Source organism: Marmota marmota, unplaced genomic scaffold, assembly GCF_001458135.2.
Source record: "Marmota marmota marmota unplaced genomic scaffold, marMar, whole genome shotgun sequence".
Lineage (NCBI taxonomy): Eukaryota > Metazoa > Chordata > Mammalia > Rodentia > Sciuridae > Marmota > Marmota marmota.
The window spans coordinates 14,234,506-14,252,726 of record NW_025999999.1 but is presented as its reverse complement, the minus strand read 5'-3'; the positions used below and the strand labels follow the sequence as shown (position 1 = coordinate 14,252,726).

At 33.9% G+C, this 18,221-nt stretch overlaps 1 protein-coding gene across 2 annotated transcripts in view; it reads right to left on the bottom strand.

Annotated features, from left to right (window-relative positions):
* The window catches only part of Mxi1 (MAX interactor 1, dimerization protein), a 70,107-nt gene that overhangs the window by 23,107 nt on the left and 28,779 nt on the right, over positions 1-18,221 (bottom strand). For both annotated transcript variants that reach the window (XM_048807315.1, XM_015494780.2), the window contains exon 3: positions 6,696-6,725. In XM_048807315.1, coding sequence (XP_048663272.1) covers positions 6,696-6,725 — 30 coding nt within the window. The remainder of the gene's footprint in view (positions 1-6,695; positions 6,726-18,221) is intronic.

Here is an 18,221-nt window from a genome sequence, read left to right as displayed (position 1 = left end):
TGACTACTATGTGCTAAGGGTAAATAATACAAAGTCCCTACCTTCTTGAGACTTATATTTTAGCAAAAGAAGTCAAATAACACAAATGAATAAATAAGTAATCCAGGCATATATAAATGTTATGGTAACATAAAAGGCAATGTAATAGAGAGTAACTGGCAGGCAAATGTTCTCTAAGATGACTTAAGAACTAAATAATGATGAACTAGAGATGAACTAGAGCAAGGGCTTTATAAGCAGAAAAAACACCAGGTACAAAAGCCCTAATATGGAAATAAGCTTGGTATGTTTGAGGAAAAATTTAAAAAGCAATATCAGGTGCACCACAGGAAACAAGTGAGAGTGCTAGGACTTTGTAGGCCATAGATTTTATCTAGTTGCAATAGGAAGCCAGGGAAGGATTGTAAAGAGAGAAATGACTTTATCTGATAGATCCTCTAAGAAGATCAGACTTGCTATTATGTAAAGAATGAAATGTTAGAGAGAAATGAACAATAACAGTTAACAAAATATAATATTGTTCCTTTACAATGTTTCTTACTTCTCTTTCTCTCTGTTCCCACTTCTAATAATGGATTAATTCAAAAGCATCCAAGCTATTCTTCCATAGCTAGACAATACCTTTTTTAAAATGCTTTAATCATGCCTTTCTGCTACAAAAGTCTCAAATCACTTACCACTGCCAACAAAATAAAATCCAAATTCTCTGACACTCACTTAATAATATTCCACAATCTAATCCCAAACCACCTTTCCACCTTTGTCTTCCACTCTACTATTCCATTCAACATGGTTGACTCAATCTTTCCTGAACACAACTTACGATGCCAACTTCCTTAATATAGCTCTATGCACACTGACCCTTTTCCTTATTCTTTTCCTATATTCAAATTCTCTCTCTTCCCATGGCTCAACATTCATTATTCTTGGCTATCCAAAGCAGTAGTTTTTTAATTGATCCATAAGATATCATGATCCAGTTTACATAAGTTTCACAATTCTACATTTAACTTACTTCGTGCAATCCATTTTGGCATTTTCTATTGTTTTCAATTTCTTTTTCAACATAAACGGTCACACAGAACACTAATGATTTTCAGTTTTCCATTATTAGTGCACCTAGACATTAACTGGACACTTAAGTAGATCATAGTACTGAAAGATGAAACCCGTAAATACCAAACTATAATAGCCTTAACTGTAAGGATATAACAGGGTCACTATTTATACTTCATTTTATTTATCATCATACCAGCAGACTATTTATTAATCATCACTGTAAAGAAAGACTGATATTAAACACAGTTATCATAATTCATGATCAGATAAGATCATGATTTAGGAGTGCTTTATATTCACATCACCTTGTTTCAAACTGTAACTATCAAAGTCAAAATGGTCATTTTCAATGATACTGTAACCAACGCTTCCTGCCTTCCAACCTCATAGAATTACATAATAGCTTTGTAAAATGTGGGGATATAGTAACTCCGTAAGTGCTAGTTTTCCTCTTTCCTTAAGGGGTAAGTGAAAGTCCATATGTATGGAGGATACCTAATACCATTTTGTAAGACATCGTTCTCTTTTACTACAAATAGTCACTTCTCTGCGTAGAAAGGAATTATTAATTCTGTGTCCTCATTTGGCCCTTCCAGTTTTGCCAAAGTTTAATAAGGGTAAGCCTTTTGTTTTGATGGAATGACAGCTATTAAAGTTGAATGGCCTCTCCTGCAGTCAGCACTAAGGTTCTTGACCATTAAAGTCCTGTTTAAAGTTGTTGACTCTGTTAAAAAACATCATCAGTAATTTGAATTAAGAAAATGAAAAAGCAATGAAGCGACCTAAAATCTGTCCTGAATCCTTTCTTCTCTGGCAAAGGACCCAATTCATAAGCAAAATAAATTCTTAGTTCTTCAGTCTCAAAGAGTCATTAAGTTTACCATGAGATAATTCATATAGGTTCCTGAGGAATACAGAATATTTAAAGGTATTCTGTTTTCTCTCCATTTTCACCTTCTTGGACTGTTATGACCTGTTGTAGGTCTAGGGGACCAGGGATGGCATACAGGTAACAAATGCTCTGAACCATCTAGACCAAGTTCAACACAATCCACATGGTTTTAGGCAGAAATCAGCCCCCAGGACAAAATCAAGAAAGAATGCAAACTTCCATATTCAATATAAATCACCCAAAGGTCCTTGATATGCTGTAGATATCTGGTATAATACTCTGAGTATTCCAGACCCCAAATCTCCACCATTAGGCTTCCCTCTGTAATCTGGGAGTATGAACCTCAACATTTGTTAGCTATTGTCTCAAGGACAGAACACAGGTTTTTAACAGTCTTACAACTTTATTTAAGAGAGCCATCTGGAATTACTTTGCCAATCACTAACAATTTAAAATTACTTAACTTTAATTATCACAGCATTTGCCCAAGTAAAAAAACAGACTCAGAGATTTATATCTAAGATTTTAGAACCAAGCTTAAAAGGAAAAAAAGCATTTTCTTAAATGAAGATTTATATGCATATGTGTGTATATGGATACATATAATACATATATTTATAGTGGCCAAATTTCAAGAATATGAATTATTTGAATTTCAAGAATATGAATTATAAAAATGTCTTTTCAGAATAAAGACAAAATTAAATTTACCATTTTGATGGTGAGATACCTTCTTCACATAAGATCATGCTTAAAGGCAAAGGACAGGTAAAGCCAAAATTCTATTTATCTCAAAGGATGCCAAAGCTGGTTTAACGTTTTTCTGTAACACATCAAATAAAAAACCATGCCTGATAAAAAGGACTATTAAATAAAACTAGGTGGGGGCCTAAAAATTTAATAACAATATAGGGGGGCTGGGGTTGTGGCTCAGTGGCAGAGCACTTGCCTAGTATGTGTGAGGCACTGGGTTCAATTCTCAGTACCACATACAAATAAATAAAATAAAAAATTTCATCGACAATTAATAAAAATAGTTTTTAAAAAGCTGATGTTTTAAAAATATATATATAGGCTTAAATTTTTAAAAATATTTCTGTGCTGCTTTCCTGGTAAACACCTCCCCAGCCTTAAATCTCCCTGTGTCCTGTTAAGTCACAAGCTGGTAAATTTTCAAAAGTGGGAATGGGTTATTAAATCTGGTTTTGTTTTGGCACTGACCCTGTGACACATGCTACTAAATTAAGAGTTTTATTTATAGTGATAAAAAAAACTTTGAAAAACATATCTTCAAAAGGTTAATCCTGTATCACCTTTCAGCAAAGGCTTAGAGAAGAAAGGGAGGGAAGAAGACAAAAAATTAAAAAAATAAAGGAAGAGGAAGAAATAATTTGAGAAATAAAGAAATGAAAAATGTGTACTAGCCCTTCTAGATTAATAAAGAATGTATGTCTATTAGCCCTTTTAGGGCTAGCAGAAGAGAATGAGAGAATCATACCGTAAGTATTATAGCTTAGTAAACTATTCAGAAAGTCTCATACCTAAGTAAATAAAAGACCTTCACTGGAGATGTCATACAGCCCAGGTAATACAGAGATGCATGTTGTACATGTGTCACAATCAGACACTAGATTAAACAACTTATAGGGTATATCTAAGTAAATACTATGAGTGATACACATGTCATTTTCTCTGAGGTTTTCTAAGTTATCAGTAAGTCAGAAATGATATCCAGAATGCCTGAAACAAAATTTGCTCAAAAGATTTTAAAACCTCCATTCCAAAGAGTTACTTAAAAAAAAAAATCTCTTTCAAATGTTAAAAGAAGTTTTTGCCAGGTTTCCAATGGGGGTCTATCAAGGGCCACATCCAAATGGACGACAGAATTATAAAAGTCACATATTTATCAGTAGTTAATCCTTGTAGCCCAAAATATACTCTACACTTCTATTTTAAAGTTCAATGTTAGAGTTTAGTTTTAGAATCCTCAGAGAGATCATTTCTTGATCTTTTCATGGTCTTTCCTGCAATGTTTTAAATCATCCATATCTTTAATATACTAGAAATGTAATTCAGAAAATAGATTTTTTTTTTTTTTAAAAAAGGAAGATCTCCTGCTGAACTGCACTGTCACTAACAAAATGTCTTTTACCAGACCCCTGAACTTTGAGTTCCAATTTTATCCTTCATTCAATATTAACGCCATCGTGTACTATATATCCAAATCTCAGGCACTGAGGATACAAAAGTGAACAAAACAGAATCCTTGCCTTTGAGGCAGTCATAGTCTAGTCATCTGACAGAAGAGACACATCAACAAATAATTACAATGCTACTTAATCAGTCTTACCATAGGAGATAAGAACAGAGCAGTGTGCACACAAAGTGGTAAAAGTCACTAAGCCTGCCTGAAGGACTATGCTAAGTTTTTCAAAACGTTGTGACATTTAAACTTATCAACAAGGAGGCAGCTAGGCAGTCAACCTGTAGGATCCCTTCTATTTAAAAAAAAAAAAAAAAAGTATCACAAAAAGTTGAAAATCTAGTTAAAACTTGAGAACATTATGTTGAGTGAAATAAGCCAAACTCAGAAAGTCAAGGGTCATGTTTTCTCTCATATGTGAAAGCTAGAGAGGAACAAGAAAGATGTGGGGGGGTTCTCATGAAAATCAAAGGGAAATCAACAGAATAGAGGAAAGGGGCACAGGATGGGGGAAGTACTGGGAAGTGACAGTGGCCAAATTCTATTGCTATATTATATTCATATACAAATATGTAACAACAAATTCCACCATGAAGCAGAATTATAATGCACCAATTAAAAAAAAAAAAATGCGGAGGGCTGGGGTTGTAGCTTGGTGATAGAGTGCTTGCCTCCCACACATGAGGCCCTGGATTCAATCCTCAGCACCACATAAAAAATAATAAATAAATAAAAATAAAGATATTGTGATCATCTACAAATAAAAAAAATTTGGAAAAAATGATTGGTGTAAACAGTTCAGAGCTTGTTGGTTATTATCTAATCTTTCTTTACCAAATGAGTATATTTGACTTCTACAGTCATGTTTTCTCTCAAACTTGTCCTCTTCCTATATTCCTTTTCTGAAAAATTGGCACTTCCATCTAAAATTTAACTATCCAAATCCAACTAATCACTAATTTCTATTGTTTCTTCTCCATACTTTTTTGTCTGCCTCTACAGCTACTATCATGTCTTACCTATGTTACAACAACAGCTTTTAAAAGGGTCTTCATGTCCCTGGTTAGGCTCCCAACCAACCAATTCTTCACATTATAGCCAAAGTGATTTTACTGTTCCTTTTTTTTTTTTAAACTAGGGATTGAATCTAGGGGTGTTTTCTCACTGAGTTAAGGCCCCAAACCTTTTTTTTTTTTTTTCTAATTTTGAGATAGGGTCTCACTAAGTTGCTCAGGGCCTCAATAAATCACTGAGGAACTTGTGATCTCTGGGATTATAGGCATATGTGCCACCATGCCCAGCCTCAAAGTGATCTTTTCAAAACACAAATCTTTTATTCAGTTAGTTTTTTTAGGAGGTGATACTGGGGATTGAACCCAGGGGTGCCCTACTACTGAGTTAGAATTCCAACCTCCACTCCCCCACTTTTAAAAAAAATTTTAGACAGGCTCTCACTAAGTTGCAGAGGCTGGCCTTAAAGTTGGGATCCTCCCGCCTCAGTCTCTCAAGTAGCTCAGATTATAAATGCGCACTGCCAGGCCAGCTCCAAAACACAAATACCATCATACGTATGACAACTCATTTTAAAATGAATAAATGCTACCTATTGCTGAGAGAAAACTTTTCAGTATAGCTGACAAAACTCTTCAACATCTGGCCTGGTTTACCCTATACTATAATCTTTCATATTCATACTAAACCTCTTGCAGTTTCCTTAGTATTCATTGCTCACCCATCAACCTCTGCAGTCTTTCAAGACTCTATACAAAAGGGAATCAAGTGATCTTCCAAAATAATCTTTCTGCACCCTCAACCACCCTCTGCCTCCCATCACATACTTATTATGTTACACAGTATTTTAATTACTTCTTCTCTAACAAAGATGTGAGTTCCTTGAGGACAGAAACTATGTTAAACATTCTTATATTTCCTATGTAAAGCTTGCTGCTTGCTTACAATGATGTATATAGTTCATGCTTGATAAATATTTGTTGAAAGCATGAATAAATGAACAAACTGCAAATAAAGAATTAATGCACTCCAATTTTTCATATTTATTACCTATTCCAGAAACCTAATCCTTTAGCAAAACCATATTTAAGCCATGAGCCTATCATGATTTTTTAAAATATTTTTTTAGTTGTCAATGGACCTTTATTTCACTTATTTATATGTAGTGCTGAGAATCGAACCCTGTGCCTCACACATGCTAAGCAAGTGCTCTACCACTAAACCGCAACCCCAGCCCGCCTATCATGATTAACCTGTTCTGAAAGGCAGAAATAAAAGAAAGCTACCCCATGAACTAAAAATTCAAATGAGCTTAAAATGTGTTTATTTCTTCTAGTTTAGGTAGCAAAAGCTTACTTTTTTAGTCATTTATTGAAAAAAAAAAAACACATATATATCAGAATCATGACAGGCTTTACATTTTAAAAAATAAAATTACAGTTATATATGTACTGTTACATTATTTTCACAGGTAAAATTATGAGTTTGCTTTTTAAATATAAGTAAGAACTACACCCATTACTGACTCACCGGTTCTTTTCCAGCTCATTATGTGTGGATCTAAAAGGAAAAAAAACAAAAAAAGAACATTAGCCACACTTGTTAATAAAGCTATAGAAAGGGGAGTTAGTTTAGTTACTGCTATGCCATGACCCTATAATTTAACAATGAAACATATGGTCACACTTCTACAATGTCATGCATCAAAAGGCAAAGTCTACATTTATTAGAACTTTTCTTTCAGACAGTGTTTTCAGTTAACAGTGTTAAATATTCTGAAATTGAAATTTGTTATTCTAATAAAATTAATACTAGCACATGCCTTCCTGCCTATACCTAGAGCATCCTGTATTTTGTTGAATACATTATATCAGAAATTTTTATTAAAATATTTAATTCAAAATTAAAATGAGCTTAAAATGTGTTTACTACTTCAAGTTTAGATAATACCATTTTTATCTAAAAATACTATTTTATTTAGAAAGAAAAAAAATGTGCATAGTCCTCTTCTATCTCCATCTATCTACTACTAAAAGAAGAAAAAAAAAGTTTTCCCTAACATAGAAACAAAACAAGCTTGCCTTACTGCTAGGTGACACAAGCAAATTAAGCCTTTCTGACTTTAATGTGAAACAAATGAGAAAAGATACACAAGAAAAATATAAAACATAAGGAAAAGATACACATAATAAAATCAAGAAACAAGCTTAAAGACAGGAAAGATGTGACTCAAAATGCTAGCAATGGTTATTTTCTTTTGCTGACCTTTTTTCATTTGCCTTTCAGTATTTGTTAGGATACTTCCCATCTACTGAGCAAGCATAGTACTTGTTAAGGCAACATGATAGCAGTTAACACAAGTTATCTCACTTTATTCCTAAAACAACCTTTGTTTTATAATCACGAATACTGACTCAGAGACATCAAAAAACAAACTCCTGAGGCTGGGGCTGGGGCTGTAGCTCAGTGGCAGAGCGCTTGCCTGGCACACGTGAGGCACTGGGGTTGATCCTCAGCATCACATAAAATAAACAAACAAAATAAAGAATGCTGTCCCTCTACAACTACAAAAAAAACAAACAAACTCCCATCTCAATAGTATTAGCAGCAATAAATTAAGCCCAGATCTCTCTTACTTCAAAGCCCCAAGTTCTTAACCACCTGATAAAAAGCAATTCTGAATAAAGATTAAGGGCATACTCAAAGGCCAGACTGCCTGAGTTCAAATACTGTGTGGCTTTGGTAAAATTCCTTCATTTTTCTGTGCTGTTTTCTCATCTATGAAATAAGAAAAAAGACAATATAATTAACCTTCCATATCTATGGGTTGCACATCTGTGGATTCAGATTGAAAATATTTGGAGGAAAAAATGCATTTACACTGAACACATACAAAAGTTTTTGTCATCCTTCACTAAAATATAGTATAGCAACTATTTACATAGCTTTAAATCATATTAGGTATTATAAGTAATCTAGACATAACTTAAATAATACAGGAAGATGTGAATAGGTTACAAGCAAATATACATTTTATATAAAGGACTTGAGCACCCACTGATTTTGTTTATCTTTGGGAGTTCCTGGAATCAATTCCCCACAGATACTGAGGAACAGCTGGAATTGCCTCATAGGATTGTTACAAGAACTAACAAATTTATACTAAACAGCAATATATAATAAACTATATAAAGTTTGCTACTATTAGGATTATGTTGTACTAACCTAGTTCCCTTGAATGACACTGTATTACTTTTATGATAATTTAGCATTAATAAGAATTTTATAAAGGAGAATTTAAGTTTCTATCACTAGACCTAAAACTTTAATCATTTTATACATTCTGGTAAATGTTAAATGACTTCAGAATATTTTACATAACATTACTTTAATCTGATTTATTATTTCAATGGATATTTAATAAAAACAGCAGAATTTCCAAACCTTAAAATAAATGTTTTTGCAAGCCTCATAATTTGTGAAAATTTTACCTACTGTTTTAGTTTAAGAGCTGAAAGACTTGAGTTACTCTCTCCTGTCTACCTTTTGCTTTCTTAGCAGTTTCATAAAGTACAGTGAAATGGATGAAAAAGAATCTTAGGATGTTTTAAAACTTCAGCCATATTAATAGCAAATATGAATAAATCAGGTGGAAGAAACTATAAAAACATAGTCAAAACTTGTAGAATTTAATAAAATTCAATACTCAACAATTACAATGAAACCCCATCTTAACCGTTAAGTATTATGTTTTTTTAATTTATTTTCTATTTGAATGAAATGTTAAAGCAGAAAGATAGAAGAGAAAAATGGCATATTTTAAAGAGCTTTAAAACTAAACATTACTTCAAAATATGAATGGGTTTATTGATAACAAGATTTCCAGCCTCGTACGTTTTGGTTTAATGGCCTTTCTCTAAGAAGAAAACTAAGAACAAGTAAAACAAAAACAAAAAACAATCCACATATAAAACACTAGAAGTAATAAATTAAAACATATTCAAAGAAAAATAGATTCTAGTTTAGCATAAACTTTTTCTAAACAATCTGGAAATCTCCCTGGTAGCCATAAATACAAAAGACTATATACTCAATGATAACCAGTTGCTGAATAACAATATTATATTGAGCCTATTACAAAAACAAAGCACCAAAGGAACATAATCTGACCCACCGATATGAACAAAATTAAAACATCAGGTCTTTCTACCTCTCTCAAACAGATTTTTTACTATTTGGCTTCTTCAAAAAAGAAAGAAAGCTAAATATGAACTTTTCCACCAAACCAACTAATGTATGCCATCTTTAATTATTCCATCAGGAAAAAAAGTTTTCCAAATAACAAGAAGCAAAAATTATCATAAATATACTAATCATTACCATATTAATTTTTTTAAAAATCGCGTCAGTATTCACTATAATTTTGATGAGCTTTTGCCTATAATATCAAGTCAACAAATATTAAGTACCTTGTTCAAAACTGATTTGGGGGCTCTCTAGTTCACAAATTAAAACATGGATAAGAATAATTAAAACTCAAGGCAACATAAAAATATGAAGAAAGGTACAGAGTATTGTAAGAATTCAAAAGAGGCAGAGTTTACTTCCAAATGGGGCTTTAGAGAAAATTTAGAAAAAAATGGCATTTCAGCTGGGGCTTAAACAATAGGTACGTTTGCTATTAGCAAAGTCTGGAACCAGCTAAGGAGATACCATTCCAAGTAGAATGAACAAGATAAGCAAAAAAGCAAAGTTGTACAGTCCAAACAAAGCAAAACCAGGAAACAATGTACAGGGATCATAAAGACCAATGGTGTAGAGAAAAAAAGTTCTGAGAATTCTCATTCACACTAGTTATGTAAAATTTGGGATAAATTATTTAATGCCCCTGATTCAGTTTCTTCATTTGTAAAACTGGAAATATTACCATATCCCTTGGCAGGGTTACTGTGAGACCTAGAAAAATACATAAATAAAGCATCTAGCACAGAGTAAGTATTCAATAAATACTAGTTACTACTCATATTATTTTGAACAAGACTAAATATATTCTTCTCAAAACATGTGAAGTATGTTATGAGACAACAATTTGACAGGTATATTCAATAAACTTGGAATTAGCCTGAAAACAAACAAGCAAACAATCATAATAACAAAAAGAAAAGGTAGGTGACTAAAAGACACCTGATCATTTAATCAGTTATGAGGCCAGTAGAAGGTTTAAGAATATAACAAAGAGAAAGAAGAAAATAACAGTCCAAACAGTGCTGGCAATAAATTAGTAATTGAGTGTACACACACTAGCACACTGAGAAACGATCCCTTTACTTCTCTGAGCCTACGTGTCCAACCAGGTCCTTCCAATAATGTCACTAAAATACTCAAAAGTGATCAATTTCCTGTAAGATTCAGATGTTCTGAATAATCCATTTTGTATCAGCCCACTTTTTTCCTCCAAATAAAATGCACCTCTGAGAAAAAACACTAAGGAACTGAATGACTTCCTTTTAGACATCCTTACTTTTTTTTTTTTTTTTAGTTGTAGATGGATAGCATGCCTTTATTTTGTTTCATTTTTATATGGTGCTAAGGATCGAACCCAGTGCCTCACACATGCTAGGCAAGTGCTCTGCCACTGAGCTATAGCCCCAGCCCCAACATCCTTACTCTTAATGCTTAACAACTTCCAAGAGTAAAAAGAAACACATTTCTATAATTTTATCATGAAGTACAGGTAATCTTTTTTTTTTTTTTTTTTTACAAATAATATCCTTTTGAGAGAGACATCCTAATGCCTTTCCTATTTAAATGAGAGCCATTATCTCAACCAGGTCTGAGTTTTCATTGACTACAACATGCCTACATAAACTTTTAATTCTTTATGGTATAGTTTGGTGGCAATCAATAAAACAATACATAGAATTCAAACTGCACAAAACAGCACAATTTGGTTCAAGAATAGTGCTGCCATGGAAGGAAAATAAAAGCCCCCATTCCCAGAATACTCTACTAGACTTGTTGAATTAATGAGCCAACCCCCAATTCATTAACATTTTTGTTTCACTTACTTTCTAAACCTAAAGTACCTAACAGATGCTGCCTTCTACACTATGAAAAGAACACATTCTATGAAGCTAGATAAGTAGCTTCTAACTGGTAATCTTAAAGGGGTGGGGTGGGGGGAATTTATCCATCCATACCCCAAGGCAAGAAAAACAAAATTTCAGCTAGAGTAAAGCAGGGGTATCTCTAAAGTTTATATCCAAAGGGGGTTACACCTGGAATTAGCCTGGAAACAAACAAGCAAAGAATCATAAGGTCAAAGCTAGAGATGCTACTAAACATCCCATGATGCACAAAACATTATCTTGCCCAAAATGTCAATAGCGTGGAAGCTGAGAAACACTGAGACAGAGAAAAGGAAAGAATGAAACAGAAAGTGGGAAAGAAAAGTGAATATTAATAAACATTAAAGATGATTTTTTTTAAAAATCAAAAAATTGATAAATAACTTCTAAGACTAATGAAAAGAGAGACAAAAATTACAATTCAAAAAGAAACAGCATGGGCTGGGGCTGGAGCTGGGGCTCAGCGGTAGCACATTTGTGTGGCATGAGTGAGGCACTGGGTTAGATTCTCAGCATCACGTATAAATAAATTTAAATAAAGGTCTACCAACAACTAAAAAAATATTTTAAAAACAAAACAAAACAGGAAACAGTACCAGAAAACAAAAGTGTGCATCAGTACAACTCCAATGTACAATAAGAGGGCTGAGATTATAGTTCAGTAGAAGAGTGCATGCTAAAGGCCCTGGGCTTGATTTGAAAAAAAAAAAAAAGGAAAGGAAAGGAAAGAAAGCCATGGTGGCTCATACCTGTAATCCCAGCTACTCAGTGAGGCTGAGGCAGGAGGATCATAAATTTAAGGCTAGCTTAGGCAACTAACTTAGTGAGTCCCTGTCTCAAAATGAAAAATAAGGGCTGGGGGTATAGCTCAGTGACAGAACACCCCTAGGTTCAATCCCTAGTAAAAGCGCGCGCGCACACACGCACACACACACACACACACACCCCGAATATTATGAACAACTTTATGCCAGTCGTGTTTTTCCATATAACTAGACAACAATCAAGTTTTGTGAAAGAAATTATCAAACTAACTCTTAACTCTAGAATAGAAACACTGAATAAACCTGAATCTATCAAAGAAATTGAATTAATATTAAAAACCTTCCCACAAAAAAAAAAAAAAAGAAAAAATCCAGGATCATAGTCTTCACTAGAAAATTTTAGGAATTAAAAAAAAAAAAAAAACCTACATAAAATCTTTTGTTAAAAAACACCAAAAAACAAAAACAAGGGGAAGAGGGAATACTTCCCAATTAATTTTTATGAGACCAGTATTAGCCTGATACTAGCCACCCAGAATTAGGCTGATACCAAAACCTGACAAAGAAATTAGAAGTCAATGTGGGATATAAGGCCTGCAATTACAGCTATTCAGAAGGCTGAGGTGGGAGAAACACAAGCTCCAGTCCGCCTAGGACAACTTAGCAAGACCCTGTCTCAAAAAAAATAAAAGGACTGGGGATATGGCTCAGAGGTAAAGCACTTGCTTAGCATGTCCAAGTCTCTAGGTTCAATCCCCATACCTTAGAGAAAAGAAATTACATGGAAAACAAACAAAAAGCAAACAACCATATCTTTCATGAATATAAACACAAAAATTGTTTGGTTTTTTGGTGGATTTTTTTTTTTTTTCAGTGCTAGAGATTGAACCCAGTCTCATGCATTCCAGGCAGTAAGCCACAAAAAATCCTTTTTTTTGGCACCTGAGATTGAACTCAGGGGCATTCAACTACTGAGCCACATCCCCAGCCCTATTTTATACATTAATTTAGAGACAGGATCTCACTGAGTTGCTTAGTACCTTGCTTTTGCTGAGACTGGTAATCCTCCTGACTCAGCCTCCAGAGCCTCTGAGATTACAGGCATGCACCACTGTGCCCAGCTCACAAAAATTCTTAACAAAATATTAGTAAATCAAACAACATCATTCACAACATCATTCAGAAAGTATCATTGTTACAGTCTGGTTTTATGCCTAGGTCCTGAGATACAGCTTCTAAAACCTTAGAATTCTGTGAATAGGAGTGTCTTCATCATTCATGATGGGCTCCTGTACTACAACTGAGTTCATGTTTAGTTATGGTGAAAAGACCAATAATGTGATTAAAGAGCTGAGACTTTGAATAATTAATATCACCTCAATATCCAGGGTAAGGAGAAGTGCCAGGAATTGAGTTCAATCACATAACCAATGATTCAATCAATGATGCCTACATAACAGTACCCCAATAAAAATTCTGGAAAGTGAGGGTTGGGTACACATCCTAGTTAGTGGACGTGTCCACACACCAAGAAGGCAATGCATTCACCCTGATTTTATTAGGAGGGAGCAAAGAAGCTTTGGGTCCAGAACTCTCCCATATGTAATTCTTTGTGTCTCTTCATTTGGCTGGCCCCAATTTATATCACTTATAATAAACCTTGCAATTAAAGTATAATGCCTTTCTGAGTTCTATGAATAGTCTTAGCAAATTAGCAAGCCTAAGAGGGGTGTGGGAATTCCTAAACCTGTCATCAGAAGTGAGAATGGGGGGCTGGGGTTATGGCTCAGCAGTAGAGTGCTCACCTTGCACGTGCAAGGCCCTGGGTTCAATCCTCAACACCACATAAAAATAAATAAATAAATAAATAAATAAAGTTTTTGTGTGCAACTACAAAAAAATATTTTAAAAATTAAAAAAAAAAAGAAGTGAGAATGGCTTGGGAACTCTTAAACTACGTCTGCCTTCTATAAGGGCAGACATTTTGTAGACTGTGCCCTTAAACTAGGGAAATCTGTACTAATTCTGGGTGGTTAGTTATCAATGCTACTCTGGTATGAAATATAATATGATGAAGAAGGGCTTACTCCAAGAACACAAGGTTTATTCAAGACTTAAAAATCATGCACATTAACAGGGGGAGGGGGGAAGAAAAATCATAATATCAAGATAATAAGAGAAAAAGCATTCAAAAAAAATTCAGCATCTATTCATGATTTTTAAAAAGTTAATAAGAGGGGCTGGGGTTGTGGCTCAGTGGTAGAGTGTTTTCCTAGCATATGTGAGGCACCATATATAAACAAATAAATGAATAAACATCCATCAATAACTAATAAAATTTTTTTAAAAAGTTAATAAGGAACTTTCTCAGTTTACAAGGCATCTATAAAAAAAACAAAACCTACAGATATTACACTGAATGGTAAAAGAATGCATTTTTTTCCAAGACTGGGAACAAGACAAGGCTGTTCACTTAGAACTTCTATTCAGCACTGTACTAGAGGTTCCAGAACATGAAATAAGAAAAGAACATCAAACACAATGAAAAAGAGAAAATAAAAATGTCTCACAAACAATGTTATTATCTATTTAAGAAGCTAGAAGTGTACCTTAGTGGTAAAGTACATGCTTAGAATGTGTATGGGCCTGGGTTCAATCTCGATCACCCCTCCTTCCCAAAGAGAACATTATTATTTAGGAAATCCAAGGAATATATAATTTACTAGAACATATAAGTTTGCAAGGTCAGTATGCCAAATTCAATTGCCATTTACAACAGCATCAAAAAATACTTAAGGATATAGAAGAAGAAAAAGAAGGCCAAATTTTCATCATGTTGGCTTAGAAGCTGATTTCCTTAACAAGACTCCTAAATCCTAAAGCACAAGAAAACCAAGAATCGAAAATTGGGGGCTGGGGCTATAGCTCAGTGGTAGAATGCTTGCCTTGCAGGTGTGAGGCCCTGGGTTCAATCCTCAGCACCACCTAAAAATAAACAAACAAATAAAGATACTGTGTCCATCTAAAACTCAAAAAATACTTAAAAAAAAGAAGAAGAAGAAGAAGTGGGATGGATTGACACTAAAAAGCTTCTTCTCAGCAAAGGAAAACAATAACTTGATGAGAAAGCCTACAGAATGGGAAAAAATCTCTAGGATACATAAAGAACTCAAGTCAGGTACAGTGGCGCATGGCTATAATCTCAGCAGCTCAGGAGTCTGAGGCAGGAGGATCACAAGTTCAAAGCCAGCCTCAGCAAGGGCAAGATGCTAAGCAATTCAGTGAGACTCTGAAACTAAATAAAATATAAAAAACGGTTGGGGATGTTGCGCAGTGATCAATGCTCTTCAGTTTGATCCCCAGTACAAAAAAAAAAAAAAAGAAACACCCAATCAATAAATGGGCTAAGGAATTAAATAGACACTTCACAGAAGAAGAAAAATAATTGATCAACAAACACATGAAAAAATGTTTATCATCTCTAGCAATTGCAGAAATGCAAATCAAAACTAAGATTTCATCTCACTTCAGTAAGAATGGCAATTGTCAAGAACACAAGCAATAATAAGTGTTGGCGAGGATGTAGGGAAAAAGGTACACTCATACGTTGCTGGTGAGACTGTAAATTGGTGCAGCCATCTGGAAAGCAATATGAAGATTCCTCAGAAAACTTGGAATGGAACCACCATTTGACCTAGCTATCCACTCCTTGGTCTATACCAAAAGGACTTAAAATCTGCATACTACGGTAACACAGCCTCATCTGTTTATAAGCAGCTCAATTCACAATAGCTAAACTATGGAACCAAACTAGATGCCCTTCAACAGATGAATGGATAAAAAAAGGTGGTACATATACACAATGTAATATTTCTCAACCTTAAAAGAGAAAATTTATGGCATTTGCTGATAAATGGATGGAACCAGAAAATATCATGCTAAGTGAAATAAGTCAATCCCAAAAAACCAAAGGCAGAATGTTCTCTTTGATAATGGATGCTGGTCCATAGTGGGGAAGGGCAGGGAAGAATAAAAGAACTTTGGTTTGCGAAGAGGGGAGTGTGGGGAGGGATGGGGCTGTGGGGATGGGAAGGACGGTACAATGAGACAGATATTATTACCCTATATACATATAAGGTTACACTACTGGGGTGACTCTGCATCACATACAGTCAGAGGAATAAGAAATTATGCTCCATTTGTATACAATATGTCAAAATGCACTCTACTGTAAAAAATAAATAAATTAGAATTTTTTTTTAAATCCAGTACTGCTACCTGTCACAACATGGATGAACCTTGATAACATGCTCAGTGGAAGAAGTCTGCCATAAAGGACCATATATTATGTTTCCATTTATGTGAAATTCTATAATAGGCAAATCTATAGAAACAGAATTGGTGTTTGTTCAGTGCTGGCACAGAGAAGAATTTGGAGAATGACAGCCAATGAGCACAGGATTTCTTTTGAGGTAGTGAAAATGTTCTAAAATTGATTGTGGTGATTGTTAGAAAACTCTGTAAATATACTAAAATTCATTGACATTTAATAAAAAATACTTACGGATAAATTTAACAAAGTATATGCATGACCTTAACTCTGAATAACTATATTGAAATTTTACAACACCTAAATAACTGAATAAATGGAGACATACCATGTTCATGAAATAAAAGATTCAATATTACTAAGATAGGCCAAGTCTCCCCAAATCAATCTACAAATTCAATTCAATCCAAATCAAAAATTTTTAAAAATATTTTTTAGTTGTTGATGGACTTTTATTTTTATTTATTTGTATGTGGTGCTGAGAATCGAACCCTGTGCCTCACGCATGCTAGGCAAGCGTGCTACCACTGAGCCACAGCCCCAGCCCCCAAATCAAAATTCGAGTAGTCTTTGTCATAGAAATTGACAAGCTAATTCTAAATTTATGTAAAAATGTAAATAACCAAGAACAGCTAAAAGAGTATTTATAGAAATAAGCTCAAAGACATCCACTACCTTATCTCATGACTTATTTAGAAAAACCATAGTAATTAAAACTATTGGATTAGGATAAATATTTAGACCAAAGAAACAAAGTAGAGAATCCAGAAATACACTGACACATATGTGATCAACTGGTTTTTCACAAAGGCGCCAAGGCAATTTAATGTAGAAGTTTAGCCTTTTTAACAAATGGTACTAGAACAACTAGATGATCACTTTCCAAAAAATGAACTTCAACCCTACCTCACACTTTTTATAAAAATTAACTATAGCATGTTTCATGAAGTCCTGGGTTCCATCCCCAGCCAACATACACACATGTATGCACACTCACAAACCCCTCTAAATTTCAGATCTAAGTGTAAAACCTCCCATTATAAAACTACTAGAAGAAAATGTAAGAGAAAATTTTTGTGATCCTGTATTACTGTATTTCAGAAGCATGAACCATAAAAGAAACATGACAAACTGACTTCATCATAACAAACACTTTCATCCTTCAAAAGAAAGTTATGACAAAAAAAAATCCACCAAGTATGGAAACTATTTGCAAAACACATAATAATAAACTCTTATGTTCAGAATTTACAAAGAAATCTTATAATTCAGTAACAATTCAAACAAAAAAGAAAAATAGACAAAATATTTGAAAAGACACTTCACCAAAAAAAAATATACATATATATATATATATATATATATACACACACACACACATGTCCAATAAGAACATTAAAAAAAAAAAAAAGAGGGCTGGAGTTGTGGCTCAGTGGTAATGCGCTTGTCTAGCAAGTGCGAGGCCTTGGGTTCGATCCTCAGCAGCACATAAAAACAAACAAATAAAGGTATTGTGTCCAACTACAATTAAAAATAAATAAATATTTTTTTTAAAAAAGATGTTCAAGATCATTAGTCATAAGGAAAACACAAGTGAAAACACAATTACTATGATCTAAAAATACCTAAAATTAAAATTATAAAGACTGACAATAGGGCTGGGGATGTGGCTCAAGCGGTAGCGTGCTCGCCTCGCATGAGTGTGGCCCGGGTTCGATCCTCAGCACCACATACAAACAAAGATGTTGTGTCCGCCGAAAACTAAATAAATAAATAAATAAATAAATATTAAAAGATTCTCTCTCTCTTAAAAAAAAAAAAAAAAAAAAGTTAA